The sequence below is a fragment of the Cnephaeus nilssonii genome (genome assembly GCF_951640355.1).
Source record: "Cnephaeus nilssonii genome assembly, chromosome: 14".
NCBI lineage: Eukaryota > Metazoa > Chordata > Mammalia > Chiroptera > Vespertilionidae > Cnephaeus > Cnephaeus nilssonii.
Genome location: NC_137085.1, coordinates 5,665,179 through 5,690,129, shown reverse-complemented (window position 1 = coordinate 5,690,129; position 24,951 = coordinate 5,665,179). Strand labels below are relative to the sequence as shown.

At 51.2% G+C, this 24,951-nt stretch overlaps 1 protein-coding gene across 1 annotated transcript; it reads right to left on the bottom strand.

The window, feature by feature from the left end:
- Nucleotides 1-19,572: 19,572 nt before the first annotated feature.
- Nucleotides 19,573-24,885, bottom strand: NAIF1 (nuclear apoptosis inducing factor 1). Its single transcript, XM_079789593.1, has 2 exons — nucleotides 23,691-24,885; nucleotides 19,573-21,945 (listed from the first exon to the last, which is right to left on the bottom strand). Exons 1-2 carry the CDS (start codon nucleotides 24,199-24,201, stop codon nucleotides 21,473-21,475), a joined length of 984 nt encoding a protein of 327 aa, XP_079645719.1. The 5' UTR covers nucleotides 24,202-24,885; the 3' UTR covers nucleotides 19,573-21,472.
- Between the last annotated feature and the right edge of the window lie 66 nt (nucleotides 24,886-24,951).

Below are 24,951 nucleotides of genomic sequence, written 5' to 3'. Positions count from 1 at the left end.
GATTCCCCCCTCCCAGGCTGGGTCCCCCCCCTCCTGCAGGGCAGGCCCTCAGCACAGGGAACAGCAGGCCTCACACTTCTTGACCTTGGCGCTGCTGGCTTGCAGATGCACTCGGATGCACATGGCAGTTTGCAAACAATTCCTGGGGCTCCATGACCCTCTGGTTCAGCCTCAAACAGCCCCACCCAACGTGATGGGCCCTGCCCCTGGGAGGGGGAGGCCGGAGGGCGCACCAGGTCGGAAGGCTGTGTTCCTGACTGAGGGACCACACCAGACAGGCTGGGCCTCTTCGGCGGAGAGTTAACAGCTTCTAGAATGTGCTGGATCAGCACTTCCTTCCTCCGGGTGGCCGCCGCGTCTGGGGGCAGCAGGAGGACCTTGTCCTGACATTCCTGTGGCTGAGGCTCTCAGATAAGAGAGCTCAATGAACGTGGACGGTGAACCGCAGGCCGAGGGGTACACGGTCCTGTCCCTGAGTTCGGGCCGCATGGACTGTGGGCAGAAGTGACGGCATCATTTCCAGACCTGACCCATGAAAAATCTCTCACTTCACCCTCAACCCTCTCTCTCCCCCCACCTGCCAGCTGGCTATCTCTGCCCAGGGCCCCTGGGAAGCCGCCTGTGACAGCAGCAGGGCCTCTGACTCCAAGCCAGATGCCCGTGACTCCAAGCATAGCCCTTGCCACCTTTTCTCTCCGCTGCTCATTGAGCTTTACAAGCCTGAGAAATCAACACCTAATCTGTTCAACACTGAGGTTTTAAGGGTTATCAGTTTTTGAGGCCAATTTATCATGATTGTGTTTTTTTATCAAGCTCGTCTTGGGCAAGACTTTGAAGAAGTATTGTACTTTTCCACCAGTTTATCAGACTAAGACAGATCCATCTGTAACAAGTTCAAACATCACAGAGATGAGTCGTAGTCCCCCATGCTCCCTGCCGGCTTCTGCAGCGAGAGATAACCGGGATTAGAGTGTGGATAGATTTTTCTAGATTGTTTTGCTCTGCAATAACAGCATATTTTTATACAAAAAGCAGCGCACGGTACGTATTGTTCTGCACGGTCTCCTCTCCTTTGCAGCGTACTTTGACATCTTTCCATGAGTGGTCTACTTCATGCCCTTGAACTTTGACCTGGCATTTTATAACACATGTACACTAAATGGATTTCACAGGGCCCTGTGTTAGTTAGTTACTGCTGTATCACAAATCACCTGAAGCTCAGCAGTTTAGAACAACAAGCATTTATCATCTCAGAGACTCTGAGGGTCCGGAATCCGGGAGTGGCCCAGCTGGGTGGTTCCGGCTGAGCAGCAAGAAGGGCCAGGAACCACAGTAATGTCAGTCTCAGCCCTGGACTTGCTTTAGGTAAGTGAAAGGTGGGGCAGGACCACCCTTCTCCCCCTCCCCCCCAATACACAGATGAGGCAACTGCGGCTCAGACAGGCAGTCTCAGGCTGCACAGGTGGTCAGTGACAGGCCAGGAGCCACACCCATGTCCCCTGACTCCTCCCAGGTTCCCACAGTGCAGTGCGGGGCACAGAACACAGGTCAGCTCATCCAGTCTCCAAAGAACCGGATGAGGTCAACTCTATTTTTCCTCCCGTTTGAAGAGGAAAGTGAGGCTCCCAGACACAAGGTGTGAAAATGCTGCAAAAGCCCCAGGCAGGCCAGGGCCATGTGCAGGCGGGGGGCTGCGGGGGGCTCTCCAGCGGGGCCAGAGGGGAGAGAAAGGAAAGAGGGGGCAGGGCCTCACCTCAGAGATTAGCTCGTGATGCCCCATTATCAAAAATTCATATCTGTGAGGCAGAACCAGAAAGAGGATGTGGGTTTCCCTTTAAGGGGCTGTACCCCAAAAGGACAAGCCCCGTCAGATACACTGAGCACTGGGGAGAGGCAGTGCTGCTAAGTGTTCGAGCTCAGGCTCTGGAGTCAGCCAGGCTCCTAGCTGTGCGGCTGCGGATATGTGACGGATCCTCTCTGGGCCTCTGTTAGGAGAGCTGGTTAGATGGCGGCTCAGGCCCTGGCTGGGTGGCTCAGGGCCACCCATACACCAAATGGCAACCGATCAATGTTTCTCTCTCCCTTCCTCTCTCTCTAAAATCAATAGGAACATATTTTAAAAATAAAAAGAAGGAAAAACAACACACACAAAAAAACAAACAAACATGGGAACATGGGCAGAAGCACAGTGCTTGACCTACAATAGGAGTTCAATAAACAGCAGCTGTTCCAATTAGCTCATCTTTTCCTTTAAAACACGTATTTACCAAAAGGGTGCCACACTTCAGTGAATCTAAAACATCGCCAATTGTAACATGCACCATTAAACACACGGCCAAGGATAGCTGTCAGGTGCACCACAGATTGTAAGTAGACGCATGTTGATTTTAAAGGTGTTGAAATGTGAATAAATGGCATCTTCGAGCTGGTAAAATGTGACGTGTGAATGGAGGGCAAAGTCCACCTGCGCTGAAAGGAAGATAACACACAGGCGGCTTCCTGTCTGCCCCACCCTGGTCTCCCCGCGCCACCAGCCCACAGGCGACTATTTTCAACGCTTTGAGCTGGTTTTCCCCAGCACTCACACATTTCCTATTTCTGAGAAGCACACAGCGCTATCTGTGATCCATTTGTTTAGCATTTATCTCCTACCTACTCTACCTGTCTACACTACGGGCCGGCTGTGATGAAGGGGGATTTAGCGCCCTGCCTCACCCCCCTTTCCTCTTCTCCATCCTCCGCCGGGAAAGTAATATTGTAATTAGTACAGATCTAGTCACACTTCAGGTTTGTACACTTCTTTTTAAAAAAATATATTTTTATTGATTTCAGAGAGGAAGGGAGAGGGGAGAGAGAGAGATAGAAATATCAATGATGAAAGAGAATCATTGATTGGCTGCCTTCTGCATGCCTCCTACTGGGGATCGAGCTGGCAACCCTGGGCATGTGCCCTTGGCCAGAATCGAACCTGGGACCCTTCAGTCCATAGGCTGATGCTCTATCCACTGAGCCAAACCAGCTAGGGCTGTACACTTCTTTATGCAACTCACTGAATATATTCAATACCTCAATTTAAAAAATCACGCTTCCGTGTTCACATTTTTCTTAAGTAAATATTATTCACGGCTGAGCATGCATTTCCTTTCTTACTTATTGTTTTTCCTGAAGTTAACAATTAGTTTTGATCACAGCTTTATTGAGATATAATTGGTGAAGAGTAAACGGCATGTATTTAAAATGTACCATGCGGTAAGTATGGATATACGTGACCACCCATGAAACCACCATGCAACCCAGAGAGTGACTAGATCCCTGACCCCCAGGAGTTCCTCACGCCCCTTTGTAATCCTGTCCTTCCCACCCTCCCAGACACCCCACCCCACTGGGCAGCCACTGATCTACTTTCTGTCGCTAGAGATTAGTTTGCGTTCTCTGGGACTTTCTACAAACAGAATCACACAGGATAAACTTGTTTTTGTCAAGCTTCCTTCACGCAGCATCATTACGTATTTAGAGATTCATCCACATTGTTCACATGTCAATAATTCACTGCTTTTTATTGCCAAGGATTGTGGGATGGACACACCAGTTTGTCAATCACTCACCTGTTGATGGACATTTAAGCTGTTTTTGCCTATCTATAATAATAAAAGCCTAATATGCTAATTAGACCAGACGTCCTTCCGGACATTCTTCTGGACAGCTTTCCGGACAAAGCCGGGGCTGCAAGGGAAGCCCGAGTTCCAGGTGCCAGAGAGAAGCTGGTGCCGGCAGCCGGGGGAAGGAAGGCCTACTCTTGCACGAATTTCGTGCATCGGGCCTCTAGTTATGAATAATGCTGCTATGAACACTCCTGAACAAGTCTTTAGGTGGACCTGTTCTCGTTCCGTTTGGGTAAATGCCTAAGAGGAGACTGGCTGGGTGTGTAGGAAGTGTAAGTTTAACTCTGTAAGAACTGCAAAAGGCCCTGGCCAAGAAGTTCAGCTGGTTAGAGCATTGACCCGGTGCAACCAAGATTGTGGGTTTGTTCCCCAGTCAGGGCACATATAAGAATCAACCAAGGATTGTATAAACAAGTGGAACAACAAATTGATTCTCTCTCTCTCTCTCTCTCTCAAAATCAATAAATAAAAATTAAAATAAAAAAGAACTACAAAATTGTTCCGTTTCACATTCCTACCAGCAGGATATGAGCGTTCGGTGCTCCAGGCCCTCGCTCACACCTGAGATTGAAGTTTAGCCATTCCAATGGGCTATCGTGGTAGTTTATCTCCTTGTGGTCTTCATTTGTACTTCGCTTAGGACTCCTGGTGTTGAGCATCTTTTTATGTGTCTATGGTCCGTTCATGCAGCTTCTTCTGCGAAGTAACTGTCTAAATATTTTGCCCGTTTTTAAATGGAGCCATTTGTCTTATTATTGAGTGCAGACGTCATCTGTGTGTTCCGGAGACCAGTCCTTTGTCAGGGAAACGTATTGCAAACATTTCTCTCCCAGCCTGTGGCTTGACTGTTCGTTCTCTTAACCATGGCTTTTTAAGAGCAAAAGTTTTAAATGTCGATGAAGTCCAATTTACCAAGTTTTTCTTTTATCGTTTGTGCTTTGTGTGTCCTAAGAAAACAATGGCTTTTTAAAAATCTTTTTACTGCAGTTTCAGTAGGGAGCTGCATTAGGCATGGATGGTTAATCCATCACTTCACCAAGGAGCTTCTCCTAGGACCTAGCTCCTTTTCCTCCGGGAAATTCTCTCCCGCCCTGTTTTGCATCGCCTTCCATCGCAGGAGGTCACACGGACATGGTAGAAAGGGCAAACGGATCTAGCTTTCACTCCTGGCTCCAACCACTCACAGGTTGATAGCCTTAGGAAAGCCTTTCACCCTTTGGGGCCTCAGTTTCCCAATCCAGGGAGTAAGGGAGATGTCATGCCCTCAGGGGGAAGAGGCGAGGTCAGGGAAAGAGGGGGCTGTCCCAGGGCTTTGGGCTCCCCGGGTAAGCCCGTGGCCTTGTGGGCAGCTGGTGGAGGCCTCTCAGCCACCTTAGCCCTTTACTCTCAGGGCTCAGGTCTGACAGGATCTCACACCATCACTGCTTGGGAGGGAGACTGAGGCCAGAAAGGGAAGGGGAACCAGAATCACGCAGCAGGGCAGGGCCCCTGATTTATGTCCCTAAGCTCTCTCCACGCCCAGAGCCGCCTCTGGGCTAGACGGGCTGGTAGAACTGGCCCCGTCTTCTCCCTGGGGTGGCGAGAGAGCCAGGGCAGAACACTCCGGCCTCTCTCCTGCCTCACCCATCCCCACCCTCCAGCCTCACCCGCTCTGCCTGGTGCCCAGGGCTGCTCCTGATTGTGGTTGTCTCGCGCCACCTACAGGACACCGGGAGAACGACATGCCGCGCGGCTCCTCTGAGCCCAGACTCCCGAAACTCCGGGCTGGAAAGGCCCGCCGTGGACAGAGCGCCCCTTGTGGCCGCCCAGAGCTCTGCGCCCCGCGCGGGTCTCTCCCTGGGGCGGCCCCACAACCCCAAGTAGGCAGGAATTACAATCTTGAATCAAATCTAAGACGCCTTCACTGGAGAGATGCATCGTGTATGTTTGTGCCACGAAAAAGGAAAAAAGCACTACCCGGTAAAACAGGACACAGCACTTCTTTATCACTTAGAAACTTTATTTTATACTTATTGAAGGTGTTCTTTTAAACGTGGACACTCTTATCATCTATCCCTATGGTGCATTCATAAAAAGGAAACTATGACCAAAATAATTTAGCGAAGATATTCCTGAAACTTCTGCACACGCAGAGTCTGACTTGACTGCATCGCTCATTCATTAGGAGTCACGGAGGTCTGTTCTGCCAGACAGTGTTGTCTGTGTCGTCAAGAGCTGTTGTTCAGAGTATGCACTCTTGTCTCGGGGGTATCCTCCCAAGCTGCAAGTTGTGTGTGTGTTTTTTAATCCTCATCCGAGGATATTTGTCCATTGATTTTTAGAGTGGAAGAGAGAGGGAAAGACAGAAACATCGGTGTGAGAGAAACACATCGATTGGTTGCCTCCTGCACGCCCCTTGACCAAGGCTCTGGCTGGTGAGGAGCCTGCAACTTTGATGGGAATAGAACCCGGGACCCTTCGGTCCACAGGCCGGCGCTCTATCCACTGAGCCAAACCAGCCAGGGCCCAAGCTGCTGGTTTTGATGCACACCTGCAGGTATTCACCGATATGTCATGGTTGCTACCTGGTCCCTGCAGTTGTAAAATACGTCCTGATTCCAGAAATGTTCAAATGTGGGGTGGAAACTGCTGTTAGCCCTGCTTGTTCAACAAAGTTACTGGGGTGCCTACTCTATGCCCGGCCCGTGCAGGGGGCTGGAGACACAGCCCCAAACAAGACTGCCTCATCCCTGCTGGCAGGGAGCTCAGGGTGCCACCTGGAGACAGACATCCAACAAATGATCACACAGACAATTGTTTAATGACCACAGTTGTGCTATGAGAAGGGTCAGCAGGAGGTCAGTCTGGGGTTAGAGGAGGCTTCCCGGAGGAAGTGGCATCTGACCTCTGATAAAGGAATAGGATGTCGCTGCGGAGAGAGGCTGATGATGGGCTAGGGCAGTGATGGCGAACCTATGACACGCGTGTCAGCCATTTCTGATGACACGCGGCCGCATGCCGAGGATGAAACATTTGCTGCTCCTCAGGATGAAACATTTGCGACTAGAGTCTTGGAGTTAGTTTTTTCCTCAAAGTGACACACTACCCGAGTTATGCTCAGTTTTTTGGCGAAGTTTGACACACCACGCTCAAAAGGTTGCCCATCACTGGGCTAGGGAGAGGGAAGAGCATCCTGTAAAGGCCCTGGGCCCAGGGGAGGGGTTTGAGGGTTCTAGTGTGGCTGGCATATGATGAACGAGGGGAGATTGGCAGGAACTGGAGCTGGAGAGGTGGGAAGGGGCAGATCCTGAGGCCTTTTTGCAAAGCATAATGGGAAGCCGTTGCAGGGCTTTGAGTTGAGACAGGAACTGAGGTACAAAGAGGCTAAATAACGTGCCAAGTAACAGAAGGTGATGGAGACAGAAATGGAATGCAGGCCTGGCTGGTCCCAGTGCCCATGCTTTCCGTCCTCACTGGAGGGGCCAGAGGGGACTGACCGTCTGATTCCCCTTTCCACTGCCCAGCTGAGGAGATCGGGGCCTAGGAAGGGGAACAGGCTGGCCCTTGGTCACACAGCCAGACAGGGGCTAATCCAGAACCCAGGTCTCCAGGCTACCAGCTCCCTCCTCTCACCCGGTCTCAGCGGTCCTGGCCCGACCTTGGCCAAGGCCCACCCCCAGGGGAACCATTGGTGTGTGGAGGGCAAAGGGCTGTCCCTTCTGAGGCCCCAGGTAGCTGTGTCAGCCAAGTGTTCCGGTTCCCAGTTGACACTGGTGTTGGCTGGTTAGAGCCTTCCGAGGCCAGGCAGGCTCAGAAGGAGCCAGATTTCAGATGCAGTCGGGTGAGAACTGCACTGCACTTTCCTCCGGACACCCTGCTGGGGATGGATCAGATTCCAGTCCGGAGCCTTTCACCCAGGCTTGACGACAACAGGGCGCTGAGCCTGTGGGCACAGTGCCAAGATCCCACGTGGTCCAGCCAGGGGCATCTGCCTCTCTCTCCCCTGAGCACAACACCAGGACCAAAGATCCTGGGACAGACAATTTACTGCTCTGGTATATTTATTTATTTTTAATTGATGTTTAGAGAGAGAGAGAGAGAGAGAGAGAGAGAGAGAGAACAGAAGAGGGGGAGAGAGAGAGAAACATTGATGTGAGAGAGAAACATCAGTTGGTTGCCTCCTGCATGCACCCTTACCAGGGATCTTGCCCACAACCTGGGCATGTGCCCTGACCAGGAACCGAACCAGCAACCTTTCAGTGCATGGGATGACAGCCATTCAACTGAGCCACATTGGCCAGGACTCTAGTGCAGTCAGTGGTCGGCAAACCGCGGCTCGCAAGCCACATGCGGCTCTTTGGCCCCTTGAGTGTGGCTCGGCGTTAGAACCACTTCTTCAAGAGACTCGCCCAGGCCGAAAACCGACTTCTGCGCATGGGCCACAAAGTTTCAATCGCACTGTACGTGCGCGCCCACATGTGGTATTTTGTGGAAGAGCCACACTCAAGGGGCCAAAGAGCCTCATGTGACTCGCGAGCCGCGGTTTGCCGACCGCTGCTCTAGTGTATTTATTTTTTTAAGAAAAAATGCCTAGAACTGAACTTGCTGAGTCAAAGGAACCCACATTTAAAGATTTTGGTGCCCTGCCGGCGTGGCTCAGTGGTTGAGCATAGACCTATGAACCAGGAGGTCACGGTTCGATTCCCAGTCAGGGCACATGCCCGGGTTGTGGGCTCGATCTCCAGTGGGGGGCATGTAGGAAGCAGCTGATCAATGATTCTCTCTCATCGTTGATGTTTCTGTCTCTCTCTCTCTCCCTTCCTCTCTGAAATCAATAAAAATATATTTAAAAAAAAAACATTTTGGTGAACTATCAGCAAACCATCTTAGGATTCTGCATCAGTTTCTAGTCCTTTAGGAGTGTGCTCAGAGGATGCGGAGTGTTCTCCCCCTGGGTCACCAATGATGCGAAGGCCCACTTTTTATTTTTGCCAGTCGGATGGGCCAGCACCTCTTGCTCCTGTTTTTGTTTGTTTGTTTGTTTATTTGTTTCACTGTTTGTCATTGAAGAGCGGTTCTCAGATTCAATGTGTATCAAAGTAATCGATGGTGTTTGTTATGAAAATGCATGCACAAAGTGGGAGAAAATATTTCCAAAAGTACAGCTGGCAAAGGATTTGTCTCTAGATATATAAACATATTAATAAGAAGACAATTTAAACAGAATAGATACCTCATCAAAAATCTACAGATGGCAAATCACCACACCTTTAGTCTTAAGGAAATGCAAATTAAAACCATAATGAGATACCACTTCACACCTACCAGAATGTTAAAATCAAAACCCAACCAAATGTGGGCAAGAATGTATAGCCACCGGGACTCTCACGCACTGTTGATGGGAAGGAACGTAAAATGATACCACCACTTTGAAAAACTATTGGCAGTTTCTTAAAACGTGAAACATAGCCCAGCCAGGTGTGGCTCAGCGGTTGAGTGTTGGCCCGGAACCAGGAGGTAACCAGTTTGATTCTGGTCGGGGCATATGCCCAGATTGTGGGCTCGATCCCCTAGTAGGGGCTGTGCAGGAGCAGCCGATCAATGATTCTCTCTCATCATTGATGTTTCTATCTATCTCTCCCTCTCCCTTCCTCTCTGAAATATATATATATATATATATATATATATATATATATATATATATATATATATATACATACACACTAGAGGCCCGGTGCACAAAATTCATGCACGGGGGGGGGGGAGGGGTGTCCCTCAGCCCAGCCTCCACCCTCTCCAATCTGGGACCCCTTGAGGGATGTCCGACTGCCCGTTTAGGCCTAAACGGGCAGTCGGACATACCTCTCACAATCCAGGACTGCTGGCTCCCAACTACTCGCCTGCCTGCCTTCCTGATTGCCCCTAGCTGCTTCAGCCTGATCACCCCCTAACCACTCCCCTGCCAGCCTGATTGATGCCTAACTGCTCCCCTGCCAGCCTGATTGCCCCTAACTGCCCTCCCCTGCAGGCCTGGTCACCCCTAACTGCCCTCCCCTGCAGGCCTGGTTCCCCCCAACTGCTCTCCCCTGCAGGCCTGGGTCCCCTCCAACTGCCCTTCCCTGCAGGCCCGGTCACCCCAACTTCCTTCCTCTGCTGGCCTAGTCACCCCCAACTGCCCTCTCCTGCAGGCCTGGTCACTCCCAAGTGCCCTCCCTTGCTGGCCATCTTGTGGCAGCCATCTTGTGTCCACATGGGGGCAGCCATCTTGTGTGTTGGAGTGATGGTCAATTTGCATATTACTCTTTTATTAGATAGGATATATATATATATATATATAGATAGATAGATAGATAGATAGATATATTTTTTTTAAACACGTGAAACATACACCAACCGTATCATCCAGCCATTCCACTATTAGGTATTTAGCCAAGGGAATGAAAGCATTTGTCCCCACAAAGATTTATACACAAGAGTTCCCAACAGCCTTACTTGTGATAATCAAATATTGGAAATTACTAAAGCAGCCATCCTTATGTGATTGAATGGGTAAACAAATGATTGCATTGCCTACTCAGCAATAAAAGAGTGAACTGTTGATAAACACATCCAGAGGAATGTGTCTCAAATAATTAGGCTGAGAGGAAAAAGCCAGGCAGAGGAAGTACGCATGCTGCATGGTTTCATTTGGATAAGATTCTGGAAAATACAAACGGATCCATAGTGATAGAAGGTAGACCAGTGGTTGCTTCAGGAAGAGTGGGGGGAGAGCAAGAAAGAAGGGACGATTCTAAAGGGACCAAGAGCAGTGCCCGCGGCAGTCCCCTACTCTGTCTCATGCTTCAACAGGGTTTGGACAGAACAGACCCGGGGATGCCCCCTCTCCCAGCCTCCAATCACCCTCCAACCTCTTTTCCAGTCACCACCTTCAGAACCATCTCAGCCACCCTCGGCCTCCGAGAGCAGACAACACCGTTTTGTTTTTTTAAATATATTTTATTGATTTTTACAGAGAGGAAGAGAGAGGGACAGAGAGTCAGAAATATCAATGAAAGAGAAACATTGATCAGCCGCCTCCTGCACACCTCCTACTGGGGATGTGCCCGCAACCAAAGTACATGCCCTTGACCGGAATCGAAACTGGGACCTTTCAGTCCACAGGCCGACGCTCTATCCAGTGAGCCAAACTGGTCAGGGCCCAACACCGTTTTTTTTTTAGCTCAGTCCCTTATGGCCGAACACCCATGAGCTCTCAGATCCATCAGAATTATCCCACCCAGGTGGAGGCCCCGTCACCACCGGGTCAACCTGCCTCTGCAGGCCTCCCACACCTGCCTCTCTCTGGGCTTCTATTTCCACCTCGATGATGTGGCTGATGATGTGGCTCTGAAGGGCGTGGGCCACTTCCTCTGAGAGTTGGCCAAGGAGAAGTGTGAAGGCGCTGGGCGTCTCTCGAAGATGTAAAACCAGCGCAGCGGCCTCGCCCTCTTCCAGACCTGCTGGACCGATGAGTGGGGTGAAACTCAGGGTGCCCTGGAAGCGCCGTGGTCCTGGAGAAGAACCTGAGCCGGGCCCTTTGGATCTGTGTGCCCTGGGTTCTGCCCAAACAGACCCTTAGCTCTGTGACTTCCTGGGGAATCCCTTTCTGGATGAGCAGGTGAAACTCATCGAGAAGACGGGCAACACCTGCCTCACCTCTGCAGGCTGGCCGGCCTCCAGGCTGGATGGGCGAGTAGCTCTTCCAAAAGCTTACCCTCAAGCACGACCAGGAGACTTGGGAGCTCAGAGGCCTTTGAGGGGCCCCTCCACAACCCCCTGGTGTCTGGCTTCTGCCTGAGCCTCTCCCTGCAACCACTAGGCATCCTTTTAGCCACCCTGCATCCCTTTCCTGTGCCTCGGACCCAATGAAAATAAAGCTTTTGCTGCAAAATAAATAAATGAATAAATAGCACCAAGAAACTTGGTAGTGAAGGAGATTATCCTGACCTTCTCATGGTCGTAAATTGTGGTGATGGCTTCACAGATATACTTACAAACGCATCAAATTGTTAAATATATGTGGTTAATTGTATGCTGATTAGACTTCAATAAAACTATAAAAAAGCCCTAGCTGGTTTGGCTCAGTGGATAGAGCATCAGCCTGCAGACTGAAAGGTCCCAGGTTCGATTCCAGTCAAGGGCACATGCCCAGTTGCGGGCTCGATCCCCAGTAGGGGGCATGTAGGAGGCAGCCAAATAATGATTCTCTCTCATCATTCATTGATGTTTCTCTCTCTCTCTTCCTCTCCCTTTCTCTCTGAAATCAATAAAAAAATATATATTTTTAAAAGAAAACTATAAAAAATACAGATAACTGGGCCCCACCAGACCCACCCAAGGACCACAGCTTCCACTTCTGAACTTTAACGAGATTCCTGGGCCTCATCCTTATCGCTGAAGCCAGAATTGGGATCCCTCCCTCAAACTGCATGGACTGAGTGTGGAGGGAGGATGGTTCCTCCAACAAAACGGGGTGCCACACAGCCAGGAGGAGCCCTGGGTGCCGAGCAGGCGCTAAGGACAGTCCGCAGAGACCATGGAGGTCTCTGGCCCAACCCCCACCCACACAGGACCCTGTTGGAGACCTGTCTAGAAATGGCGCTTCTACCAGCCTCAGCCTCAGTGGGGGTCCCCCGTGGTGGCCAGTCCCCATTTGTGCCTGGTTTCTGACAGGCAGGTGGCATGTGAGTACCAATGCCACATTTGACAAGACTGACTCAGCTTTGGGCAAAGCAAAGAACCCAGCCCGGGTCCTGCCAGTGAGTCAGGCCTAGCCTGCGCACAGGAGAGGGCTGCACCCATTCCGGGGACCAATCCAGCTAGGATGGCCAGCCCCCATCATAGGGATGGGGAGACCGAGGTGCAAGAGAAAGAGGGATCTGGCACCCAGGCCTCCTGCCTCCCAACCTCGGCCTCCTCCTGCGGGGTACAAACCGGCCCCCCAAAGGGTTAAGTACAGGGCTTGCAAACTGACTTTCACGGACTGATGCTCGCCCAGAGGTGTGTTTTGTTTGGCTTGCACAAGATTTACAAATATTTACTAGTCAATATGTTTAAACTGGGACGTCTTACATAAATGCCCAGGTTTCTGGCTGCTTTTGTAAAAAGAGAGTGTCTGGCAGGATGGGCCCACAATCCTGACTGTCCTGTCAGCATTTCCTGAAGCCTAGTTCAGCCTCCTTCTAGCCAACCTCGTGTAGATGCTGGGGGGGGGGGGGGGGGGGGGAGGGTAACTGAGCCGAGGGACTCTTATCTGCATGGCTGAAGGCTGCAGGCATTTGAGTTTGTGGTTTGTGACCTCAGGATCAACAGAACTTTTTGGAGAATGTGCTGTGGGGGACCCTCAGGTGACCCCTTCCCGCCTCCTCATTTCTTCCGATGCATTGCCTTCCCTGGGGCCAGGCCCTATGTGGGTTCTGGGGCTCCATGTCACCTGGGCCCAGCCCCTCACATCACTCAGCTACTTCATGTATCTTATCTAATCTCTCTGCACCCTCAGAAGCAAGGACTGCAGAGGAGGGGGCACCCAATGCCTCGTGGGGAGACGCAAGCTGCCCAAGGTCACAGCGCTCCGGCGAGGCAGAGCCACTCAGGGTGGGGCACCGGAGGCACCTGACACAGGTCCAGGGTCCAGGCGCAGCTCTGGGAGCCTGATTCATGCTCATGGTCACGGGAGGTTGACTCACAAAGACGGGGCTGTGCTGCCAAGCACACCTGGGGGAGACTCCCAGCTCCGGTCTTTACAAATGATGTACCGCCCAGTGAGCATCACCATCAGTCTCTTCATCTATCAAATGGGGCAAATGAACACCATCTTACAGGAATGCTACTGGCGCTCCATTCAACCAACACCGCGATCAAGGTATTAAATACCTGGTCAGGCAGGCACTGCGCTATGCACTTGGAAAGTAACTACAAAAAAGACAGATGTGCCCTAGCCGGTTTGGCTCAGTGGACAGAGCGTCGGCCTGAAGACTCAAGGGTCCCAGGTTCGATTCCAGTTGAGGGCATGTACCTTGGTTGCGGGCACATACCTAGTAGGGGGTGTGCAGGAGGCAGCTGATCGATGTTTCTCTCTCATCGATGTTTCTAACTCTCTATCCCTCTCCCTTCCTCTCTGTAAAAAAAATCAATAAAATATATTTTAAAGAAAAAGACAGATGCTATTGCCATAGGACCTTTGTTCTTCACTGCGGGGGATTCTCCCCACCTCCAGGGCCATTAGGCAATGTCTGAATACATTTCTGATCATCACAACTGGAGGGGGAAGTGTTCCTGGCATCCAGCGTATAGAGGTCAGCCATACTCCTAACCATTCTACAACTGCCCCCACGACAAGGAATGATCCAGCCCCAGAGGGTTCCTGCACTGAGGCTGAGAAACCCTCCTATCGCAGGACCCAGACATTTAAATGTGATTACAGTAGGCTGTGATGAACATGTGAGAGAGGAAACACAGGGTGTGACCCAAGAGGGCTCCCTGGAGGAAGTGATGCCCAAGCTGATGTGAAGGATTAATAGGAGTTAGGAGAGTGATGAGGAAGAAAGTTGTTCTCAGTACGGGGAACCTCAAAGGCAAAGGTTTGGAGGGTAGAAAAAGAGGCTGACATCTTTAGGAAAGTAAACTTTATTCTTTTCCTTTTATGGGAAATTTTCTCCAGTTTTATTGATATAATCGACAAGGAAGTAAACTCTCAGTGTGGCTGACCAGAGAACCAGGTGGGACGAAGGAAAGGCCTCTGTAGGTCACGTTCAGAAGCTAATACTTCCCCCTGGGACTAAGGGAAGTCACTGGGGGAGTGAGGACTCCCTCCAGTCCACCAATCAGGAGGCAAGCGAAATTTGGGACCTCCCCTAAATTTTGAAAAAGAACCCATTGAAGCTACTTCCATTTTCAATAGCTTTGAGTCTAAAGATTGGATGCCAGTAACACCTCCCCCTCCAGGGATCAGCAGGCAGTGGGGCCTGAAGACCTTCCTCAGAAGGGCCTGGAGGCAAGGCCAGTGAGGGGCTGCTGTGGGTAACCCAGGAGAGAGAGGGGGTGAGATTGGACTGGGGAAGAAGGAACTGAGTGGGGAGAGATTTGAGGGGTATCAGGAGGAGGAGTCACAGCTGGTGGATGTGGGGCTGAGGCAGTGGGCTGCAGGCTTGGGCAAGTGGGGGATGAAGATGCCATTCACAGAGCTGGGCTAGAGGTCCCTGAAGCCACGCGGCTCCCAGTGAGGGGATCAGTTAAAAACCAAGCCAGTGCCCGTGGGATGAGAGGGAGACACCGTTGGAGGAGCCGTGTGAGCGCACCGCAGGGGAGGGCCTACCGGGCTGGCCGGTGGTTGGGAGCGTCTTTGAGGAAGTGATGTCCAGGCTGAGCCCTGAGGGCTGCCCAGGAGTTGGCCAGGGGGGAGAAGCGGGCGGAGAAAGTGCCCTGAGTTGGCGAGAACTGGCACATTCCAGCACACGCTTATGCTGGACAGGCCATTTCCAGAACCACCTCCCTCTTTGTAAATGTCCGTACCGAGTTTAGCTCATCAGCTCTAACCAAAAAGTGGGTGTGTTCCTGCCTGTTCCTCTTAGCAACCCCCTGGCCACCTTCCACCAACTGTCTAGAATGTCTCCAGGGTCAGGCAGTCTTTTCAGAGAGATTTCCAAGCTATGCTACGTGTTCTAGAGGCACTAACTCAACTTCTCACATCAGCCCCATTAGAGAGGGATTTCTAGATGAGGAAGCCAAGGCTTGGGGAAATTATATGACCCCATGCCATGGCACACAGCCAGTAAGTAAGAAGCCGGCGGACTCCAAAGACCTGGCATGTACTTGTGAGAAGTCGAGCTCCTGGCACAAACCCATCTTTCAGGCCCTGCCATAGGCCGTTACAGAGGTTTTACATGACAGGCCTCACAGCGGGGCACCGCCCGCTCTACACAGCCTGGGGCACAGCCAGGGCTCCGCAGTCTCTGAGGGGATTACAGTCCAGGAGGAGGCCCCTTGGCTGGCCACGCTCTTATGCCTAGCTGCATTCCTAGCCCAGGTGCCAATGCAAAGCCTTCCCCAGGTTCCTTTGCCAAGACCTACTTATTGGGAGCCGGGGCGGGGGAGACTTTGCTCTGACTCATTACTCAGTACTTTTCCACTTCTAGCCCTTCCCCCTCTCCTCACCCCCAACACACACACAAGTCCAGAAAGCAGCAGGCATGTTTCGTTGGGGGCTCCCTCAGCAGTGACTCCCCATCTGGAACACATCTGACCCTTGCCTGGCGCTGTCCCGTGGGGAACGGAACACTGGGGAGCTGCCACTTTCTCCTCTTGCGTATAGCTTCACAGTAAGTGATCACAGGCCTGACTGCTCTCATTTTGGCTTAGTGTCTTTTTTAAAAGTTATGTTTATAGTGATTTCAGAGAGAGAAACATCAATGATGAGAGAAAATCATTGATCTGCTGCCTCCTGTACGCCCCCTACTGGGGATTGAGCCCACAACCTGGGCATGTGCCCTGACTGGGAATCAAACCGTGACTTCCTGGTTCGTGGGTGGATGCTCAACCACCGAGCTACACCGGCCAGGCTTGGCTTATTGTCTTAATGGACTTCTGTGACAGGTGGCAGGTCAGCTTCTCACAACTTGCTAAACCCACCTCTTTAATGGCACTTGGTCCTAGCTAGTTTGGCTCAGTGGATAGAGCATCGGCCTGAGGACTAAAGGGTCCTGGGTTCAATTCCGCTCAGGGGCACATGCCTGGATTGTGGGCCCGATTCCCAGTGTGGGGTGGGCAGGGGGCAGCCGATCAATGATTCTCTCTCATCATTGGTGTTTCTCTCTCTCCCGCTCCCTTCCTCTCTAAAATCAATAAAAATATATCTTTAAAAAAAAGAGCACTGTAGCAAGAGCCTCCCAGTGTCCAGCTCTTCACTGGCCTTGGCTCCCATGCCCCAGGCTGCCTTGAATCCCAGTCTCTCTTCCCTGGGCCCCGCACCCTCTACTTCCTGGGTCACAGCCTTTGTAATCTGACTCAAACCACTTGTGACAAAGCTCCCATTGTGATCTCCAGAAAAGACTCCCTAGTTAGCCCTAACTGGTTTGGCTCAGAGAGCGTCGGCCTGTGGACTCAAGAGTCCCCGGTTCGATTCCGGTCAAGGGCATGTACCTTGGTTGCGGGCACATACCCAGTAGGGAGTGTGCAGGAGACAGCTGATCGATGTTTCTCTCTCATCGATGTTTCTGACTTTCTATCCCTTTCCCTTCCTCTCTGTAAAAAAAAAAAAAAAGACTCCCTAGTTCCCCTTTGGCGTATCAGACACTGGTATAGTGAGGAGAGGGCCAGTATTTATTGCACACTTGCTATGTTCTAGGCACTGGCTAAGTGTTTTATCAACATGATCTCATCAAAGGAGTTCATACATCCAGTGCTTAGAACAGTGTCTGGACATAGTAATTGCTCAATAAATGGTACCTATTTCTATCCAGCCCTCATAGTGCTTCTGTACCCTGTCAGGTAGGTACTATTATCCATCATCCTCACTCTGGAATTGAGAAAACTGGGGCCCCGAAGTGTTGAGAGAGTGAGTGAATCGGTGGAGCCTATCTCAAGCCCAAACCTGCCTGAGCCCACCAGCTCCCCACCAGGCAGCACTGCCTCTCGGGCCTGTTGTGCAAACTATTGAATTAGAAGCCGCTGGGTCAAATACAGTTCACAAAGGACGTCTTTTTGAAAGACGTCCATCAAAGTAGTTTAAAATGAAATAGCAAGCTTCCGTGGCTTAGAGGATTTTCTTTTATGTTATTAAAAAACCACTTCAACTGAGTGAATACATTTGGAGATCTAGTTGGTTTTACTAAGTGATTCCTGAGAAGGGCAGCATCCCACCTAGCAACTAGAAGGGTGCTCCAAGGGGTTGTGCAAAATAGGAGGTTTTTATAGAAACAAGACGGAGGCAAGGGAGCGATTCACAAAAGAAAAGAAAGGATTATTTCTAGACCAGGACTTCTTTGGGGGAAGGGAATGGGAAGGGTTTCTATCAGGCAGAGTGCCTCTTCTTTCTGTGGGGGCTGTGGGGAACGGAGAGGGCCCAGGTGACCGGTGATCTTACCCATGCTTGACCGGAACATTCTAGATTGCTTAATTAAGATTACATTTCTGGGAGAGGTTGAAACTGCCGTTAGATAAGGTATTAAGTCTAGCTTTGTATTGTGGGCTTTTAGCAAAAGTGACGCCATTTTGGGCCTGTAATTTTCTCTTTAACAAAGAAAAACTCCACATTCCAGCAACATAAGCGACACTTTTCACCAACACCATCAAGATGTGGTAGGTTTAATTCTGTTAAATTACCCTTTTTTTTTTTCTCTCTCTCTCTCTCTCCTTTTTTTTTTTTTTTTTTTTTTTTTTTGGTTAATCCTCACCCGAGGATAGTTTTTCCATTGATTTTTAGAGAGAGTGGAAGGAGAGGGAGAGAAAATGGTAATTGTAAACTGACTCAAACCACTTGTGACAAAACTTCCATTGTGATCTCCAGAAAAGACTCTAGAGAGAGATAGAGAAAGAAACATCGATGTGAGAGAGACATATCGATTGATTGCCTTCCACATCTGCTCCTACAGGGAATTAACCCACAACCCAGGTACATGCCCTTGACTGGCAATCGAACCCGGGACCCTACAGTGCTCGGGCCAACACTCTACCACTGAGCCACACCAGCCTGGGCACCCTTTTCTCTTTCTTTCTTTTTTTTTTTAAATGTATTTTTATTTATTTCAGAGAGGAAGGGAGAGGGATAGAGATAGAAACATCAATGATGAGAGAGAATCATTGATTGGCTGCCTCCTGCACACCCCACACTGGGGATCGAGCCTGCAACCTGAGCATATGCCCTGACCTGGAATCAAACCCTGACCTTCTGGTTCATAGGTTGATGCTCGACCACTGAGCCACGCTGGCCAGGCTCCCCTTTTCTCTCCTAACATGAGTAAGTCCAAAGCCTGCAGCGAGTAGGAGAGGTCAGTGTTCCCTTTCAAGTGCCAAGAATAATAAACATAAACCATCTCCTCGGCCTCCTCCTTTGACTTAGAAGATCCTCAGTGTCAGGCTCAAATGACTTCTAGCTGATTTCACTCTACAGGCTACAAGTTAAGAGGTAAGAGCGGTAGTGAAGAGCATGGACCACCCCAGCGAATAAGGTAGCTGTGTGACCTTAGGCAAATTGTTTAACCTCTCTGATCCATAGTGTTCTCACCTGCAAACTGAGAACAATACTAGTATCTAATTCACGGGGCTGTTGCAAGGGGTCAATGAGGTAATGCTTATGAAACCTGGAGAATAGGGCTGAATAACTGTCAGTTTTTATTATTACTAAATACCCGACAGAGTGATGACTATGGCCAGGAAGGCGGGGCTCCCTCTAGAATAAAGGCCAATCTTAAATGAGAATCTCTGCTTGGAGAAACTCCTGAGAACCAGCTCTCCCTGGGGCATTTCAGCTGAGTTTAACTCTTCCATTCTCTGAGCCAAATGTCTTAACCTCCAGGAAATATCAGAATCACCCGGAGAGCTTATGTCCCATGAATATTCTTAGAGCTCTCTCTCCAGGAGTCCCTTCTGGGTTTGGGATGAGGCCAAAGGTTGGGTATGTTCAGACAAACACCTCGAGCAATTCTCATTCGGTGTCTAAACACTGCCCGACCCCAGGAGTAGACAGACTTTTTCTGTAAAGGGCCAGAGAGTAAATACTTGGGCGTTGTGGGCCAAAAGTCTCTGTCACAACTGCTTGACTCTGTTACTGCAGCACAAAAATAGCCAAAGACATGGAATAAGTGAAGGGGGTGTGACTATGTTCCAATAAAACTTTATTTACAAAGACAGGTAGGGGCCAGATTTGACCTGTGGGCCATAGTGTGCCAGTCCCTGCTTTCTGCCAGCACACATCTCTTTTATATATAACCAATAAAGACACAGACATGGGTATTAAAAAAAAAAGTGATATTTCTTTAATTTAAAATTATGACCTGGAAAGAACCAGTCAGTTTAAGTGATCCAGGCTTTCCTCTTTATACCCAATTGGAACAGACACAATATTGGCTCAGGTTGCTAACCCCAGAGGAAAACCAAACCAAAATAAAAAACCCTCAGGAAGTCCCCGCAGCTACCCTGCTGGGGCGCTCAGGCTCCTGGGAGGGAGGGTGCCCAGGTTGCCAGGGGCTACTGCTTTCCAGCCACATTGAGAAGAGCTTTTCTTCCACCACCCACCCCCTCAGAGGCCCGATTCCTCTCCATTGCTCTGCAGCTGGCCCTGCATGTCCTCCACGGAGAGACTGGTGGCACAGGAGTCACCTCCCAACTGTCTGTGGGGGCACCTTCCTGTGACTGCAACTTCTGAATGCACATGCCCAGCAGGGCAGCACCTTCGTTGTTTAGCTGAGATCTGGAGCCTTGAGTTGTGACCATCAGTCATGTGTGGTCAAGGCACCAGCAGCAAGATGGCAAACTTGGGAAATGATCTGGAAAAAAATGCAAGGTCTCAGTAATGGATTCAATAGATTTCATTCTGAAAATGAAACAGACAAATGCCATCTGGGTAAACTCCCTACAAACGGGAGAGAGCAGAACAGGGAACACCACCTCCTTCAGGACTCCGAGGTCTGTCTGCTCTTCCGAAGCACAGAAATCAAAGGTCCCACATCTTAGGTCAGCAATGCTCCCGCCTCACACATTCAGGGCCAATCAGGCCTGCGGATTCACCCAGCCTGCCACCGGGGTTCTCAGAAGAACTCTAGGCTCTGAATAGTGTGTGAAGGGAGTCCAGGGTGTGATGCTGAGCAGGTTTTCTTGCAGGGTTTTGGAAAGGTACAGTCAGTAGAGAGGAAAGAAGCAAGGGCGTAGCCAGAGTGGCCCTCAGAGATCCTGGAGGTCTTCCCAGGAGGGGTTCATGGACAGAATAAATAGAACTGGCTTGCAGCAAACCTTCTGGAAGGAGCCAGCAGGTCACCACAGACCCACTGCAGTGGGGCAACAGGTGTCCACACCGGTTTGCTTTCTCTAAACTTTCCAGCACCCAAAGCCTGAAGCTCGAGCTGAGTCAAGAGCTGTTGGGACAAACCACGAAAGGGCTGTCCCGGGACGCAGTGGAAGACCAGATGGCGGCCAAGCCATCCCCACCCCACACAGCATGGCTGAGCCCGGCGGGCCATATCCCAGGGGTGTCGCAGAGGCAGCCCGGGGCACTACCAAAGGCCCCTGCTGTGCGCAGAGTGGGCGGGGAAGAGCATGGCGTTAGAGTCCCCTGAGAACTGAGGCGCCGTGAGGAGAAGAGGGTGGGGTTTCTCGGTCACTCTGCCTCCCAAGGGAGGGAGAAGATCTCACTGTGCTCTGCCAGCACCACTGACAATATCTTACTGAAGGGATGGCACCTGAGGGTGGGGCACTTGAGCACAGAACCATGGCTGTGTGATCATTCCCCAGGGACAGCCTTCCTTACAAGGGTCCCAGATGGAGTCTGGGTCATGTCACAGGCCCAGGCTCGTGACAACACATGCCCCACCCCCCCAGTGCCTGACCCCCAGCTAACCAGTCTTAACAAGGTTCTTAACAAGGCAGCTCGAGTGGTGGGGGTGAGAGTTTGGGTCTCAGGACCCCAACAAGTTCCTCTTCCCAGTCTCCTTTCTTTCTCAGACATAGTGGACCTCCTGTGTGTCTATTAAAGAGGGGGCTGTCCGTGTGGCCGGCCCTCGCCAAAGGCCAGTTACAGAACCCACTTACAAGACCACCTGATGTCATCCAATCACCGCAGAAGGCTGGCTCGACCCCCGCCCTCACTGGATGATGCTGTCTGGCTGTCCATTCTGGGCCATCTGTCCCGGGTCAGAGGCGGGGGCAGGGTTGTACGTGTTGCTCTGCAGGTAGCGGCGGAAATCTTTGATCATGGGCCGGAGGATTTGGATGAGGACACTCAGGGCCGCCTGCGTGCCCTCCATGGCCTGAGCCTGGCGCTCCTGGGCGCAGGCCTGCACCTCCTGGGAGCGGCGGATCATCTGCAGCAGGTCGTTCTGCTGCTCCAGGTGCTGGGCGATCTCCTTCACGTGCAGGTTGGTGACCCGCTGCTCCTGGATCAGCTTGGCTGAGTTGAGGGCGATGCGGCTCTTGAGTGCCTGTGGCTTGACCGAGGGGTCAGCATGCTGGGCGATCATCTCCACAGGGGCCTCCGCTGGCAGGGGCGGGGGGGCCTCAGCCGTGCAGTACTCGACCACCCCCTCCTCCAGCGCGTGATAGGTGGTCTCTGTGGGGACTGTGGGAAGAGCAAAGGCAGTGTCAGGTCCCTTTCTAGAAAGAGGGAAGCTGGTTACATGGGATGGGCCGTATTAAGCCCTATTCTGGGGAATTCAGGCCTCCTCTGCCTTTATAGCTATACATATACCTAAGTAAATCTAGAACCTAGCAGGTTTAGAATCTTAATCTATTTGGTAACCAAAGGGTCAGTCCCAGATCTGGCAAAAGCAAAGATGCTAATAACGATGCTAGCAAAAAATTTGGAGTGCCTGCTATGTGCCAGGCACTGTACGAAGCCCTTTGCACTCATTAGCTCAACAAATCCTCATGACATCAGGAGGTAAGTCCTGTCATGTCCATTTTCAGAGATGAGGAAACAGACTCAGGAACATGGAGTGCCTTGCCTAAAGCCACACAGCTTATTCAGCAGGTGCAGGAAGCAAACCCAGCTCTCCCCAACACCAGAGTCCACAGTGCTCAATTCCACCCCACTCGGCTGCTTCTGCTAATACAGGCGTGGTCACATGTTCCCCGTGGCACCGGTACACAGCAGGCATCCGGAGTGGGAACCTCTACATACGCTGTTTGTAGCTACACGGTCCTACCTCCTTCCGTGCCTTCCTGACTGCCAGTCTCTTATGGCCAAGCCGAAAAGGAGATGGGGGGGGGGGGGGGCTGGCAAAGTGTCCAATAAATGCTTCCCTGTCTTCTGATCACGTTGGTCAATGGAATACCTAAGAGTTCTTCCTGTTCCAGAACCGATTTAGGCCAGGGTTGGATCCTCTTTCCTACCTCAATATCCTTGAGAAATATGACACTGCAGGGGATGGCACTCACATACACCCAATTCCCAAAGCCCCGCTGAGAATCGCTGATCTGATCAGTACAGTCTATAACCTAACACAAAGAGGCAGTTAACGGATACCAATGCAAACCCTTATCTGAACTAAAAAGCTCAACCCAAGCCAGTCCCATTGTTCTTCAGCTGAGAGCCTTAGAAAGGATTCTAGGTGCGCTGTTTGGGGCTCCCTGCATAGAGGAAGGTGAATCTTCTCCACCCTTCAATGCCAACATCAGCTGTGTGTCCCCATCAACCAAGAAGCCCGCCTTTCTCCTCTGAGTTATGTTCTCCCAGCTGACACTGCAGTTACTCAGATGTGTCTTATCTGTCCTACTAGATTATAATTGGCCTCTGTTTTGGACACCTTGGTAATCCCAGTGCCAAGCACAGGGTTTGGCACAGAATAAATGCTCATGTTTGAGGAGTGAATGAATGAGTAGATTAACACCGGGAACCATGAGGTTCCTCCACTGTGCCTGCTGAATGTTTGCCACACCGAAAACCCAGACTGTCTCTCTGTCCAGAATCCATGTGTGGCTTGGGCATGATCATTCCCATCTATCTACTCACTGAACAAATATATTCTGACTGCTTAGTATGTGCCAGGCCCTGTAGTAAGTCCTGTGAGGATAGACACATGGTCTTTGTCTTCAAGGACCACACACACAGTTCAGTCATGGACAGGAATGGCGGCAAAACGCAGTTGAGAGCCATCCAGCTCATCAGAAGTCCAGACTGTGTGCTGGGGAAGTCCCAGAGAGAACAAGATCATTTCCGTCTGGGGAGCTCTCGGAAGGTCTCAAGGTCTTCCAAGACTCCTACCTGACCTTTGACCCTTTACAGCCAACCTTCCCCAGGCTGCCCCATCTCTTGCTGGCCCTTCCCATTTATGCACGCTGGACTGGGCAGGAGAGGTCACTCACTCTGTGTCAGGGTGACCGTGGCTGCGGCTGCAGTAGCCGTGGGTCCAAGGGCTACAGGGTGGATCTCTGTGGTACTGGGCAGGCTGATGATGGTGGCCTCACCCAGCAGATTGCAGATGCGCTGTTGCATGGGGGTGAGCAGTACGGGGGCTACCGCTGGGCCACCGCCACTACTGCTACCACCTGGCCCCGGCCCACCAGCTCCATCTTCCTCATGGGGCCCTGGGGCCTCGCCTCCCTCCACAGCCGCCCGTACTTGGGCCACCTTGCGACGGACCTCGGTCTTGAGATCAGACCACTTCTTCTTGACCTCGGGCAGCTCCCTGCGGCAGGTGGCCACAGCGTTAACCCTTCTCAGGATGCCGTGCCAGGCCGCGCTCTTGGCAGCCAGAGGGACCCCGGCGTTGAAGTGGTTCACCAGCAGGTGCTTCTTCAGCTCCAGCTCCTCCACGATAATCTCCACCTCTCGCTCAGAGAAGTTCATCTTCCTCTTCTTGGCTGGGACGGCCATGGCCTCTCCCCACCCTTCTTTTTAAAGAAATTATAATCCCTCCAACCGTCCAATTTCCCTTTTTTTCTTCCTCACCCACCCCCCTACATGGGATAGGCCGAGTTTGCCAAGGCCAAGTACCAGGCCTTTGGTAACCCCCCCGTTACGCAAAGTGCGTAGGGCCCGGCGCCGACCGGCCCAGCCGCTGCCAGCCAGCGGCGTAATGGCTTCCTGAATCTGCCTCTTCCGCTCGGGTGTGCGGAGATCCGCCCACTTCCCCTTCTCCCGCCTCCCAGCGCTGCTCCGGGGGAACCCGCCCTCCCGGTTGGTCGAGGCTCAATAGCAGGACACTCACTGGTTCTGTGGATCTGTCGCTCAGCTACAGAGCACGCCCACTTACTGGGATTGACTTGCTCATTGGTCTAAAGGTATGCCTGTCTCTACAGAGTGCTCCGATCGCTGAGTCTTTATTAACTTCATTGGAAATTCGTTGTCGTTCAATCTGCAGTATTACGAATATTATCCTATTAAATTCAGCTATTTTATTGGTTTAGGGAGTTAGATTATCAAAACCCGGCCTCCTGAGCATCCCTAGTGCTTTCAGCTTGGCCTTTGGGCAATTAATTTATAATTCCACCCACGGGCGCCAACTGGTTTGAGATGCAGCTCACAATTACTCCTCACACAAATCCTATTTCCCACCGAAGACAAGACCTCTCCTCCCCTCCTTACGATTCTGAAGTCCAAACAGAGTTACTCAATGGAAACTGG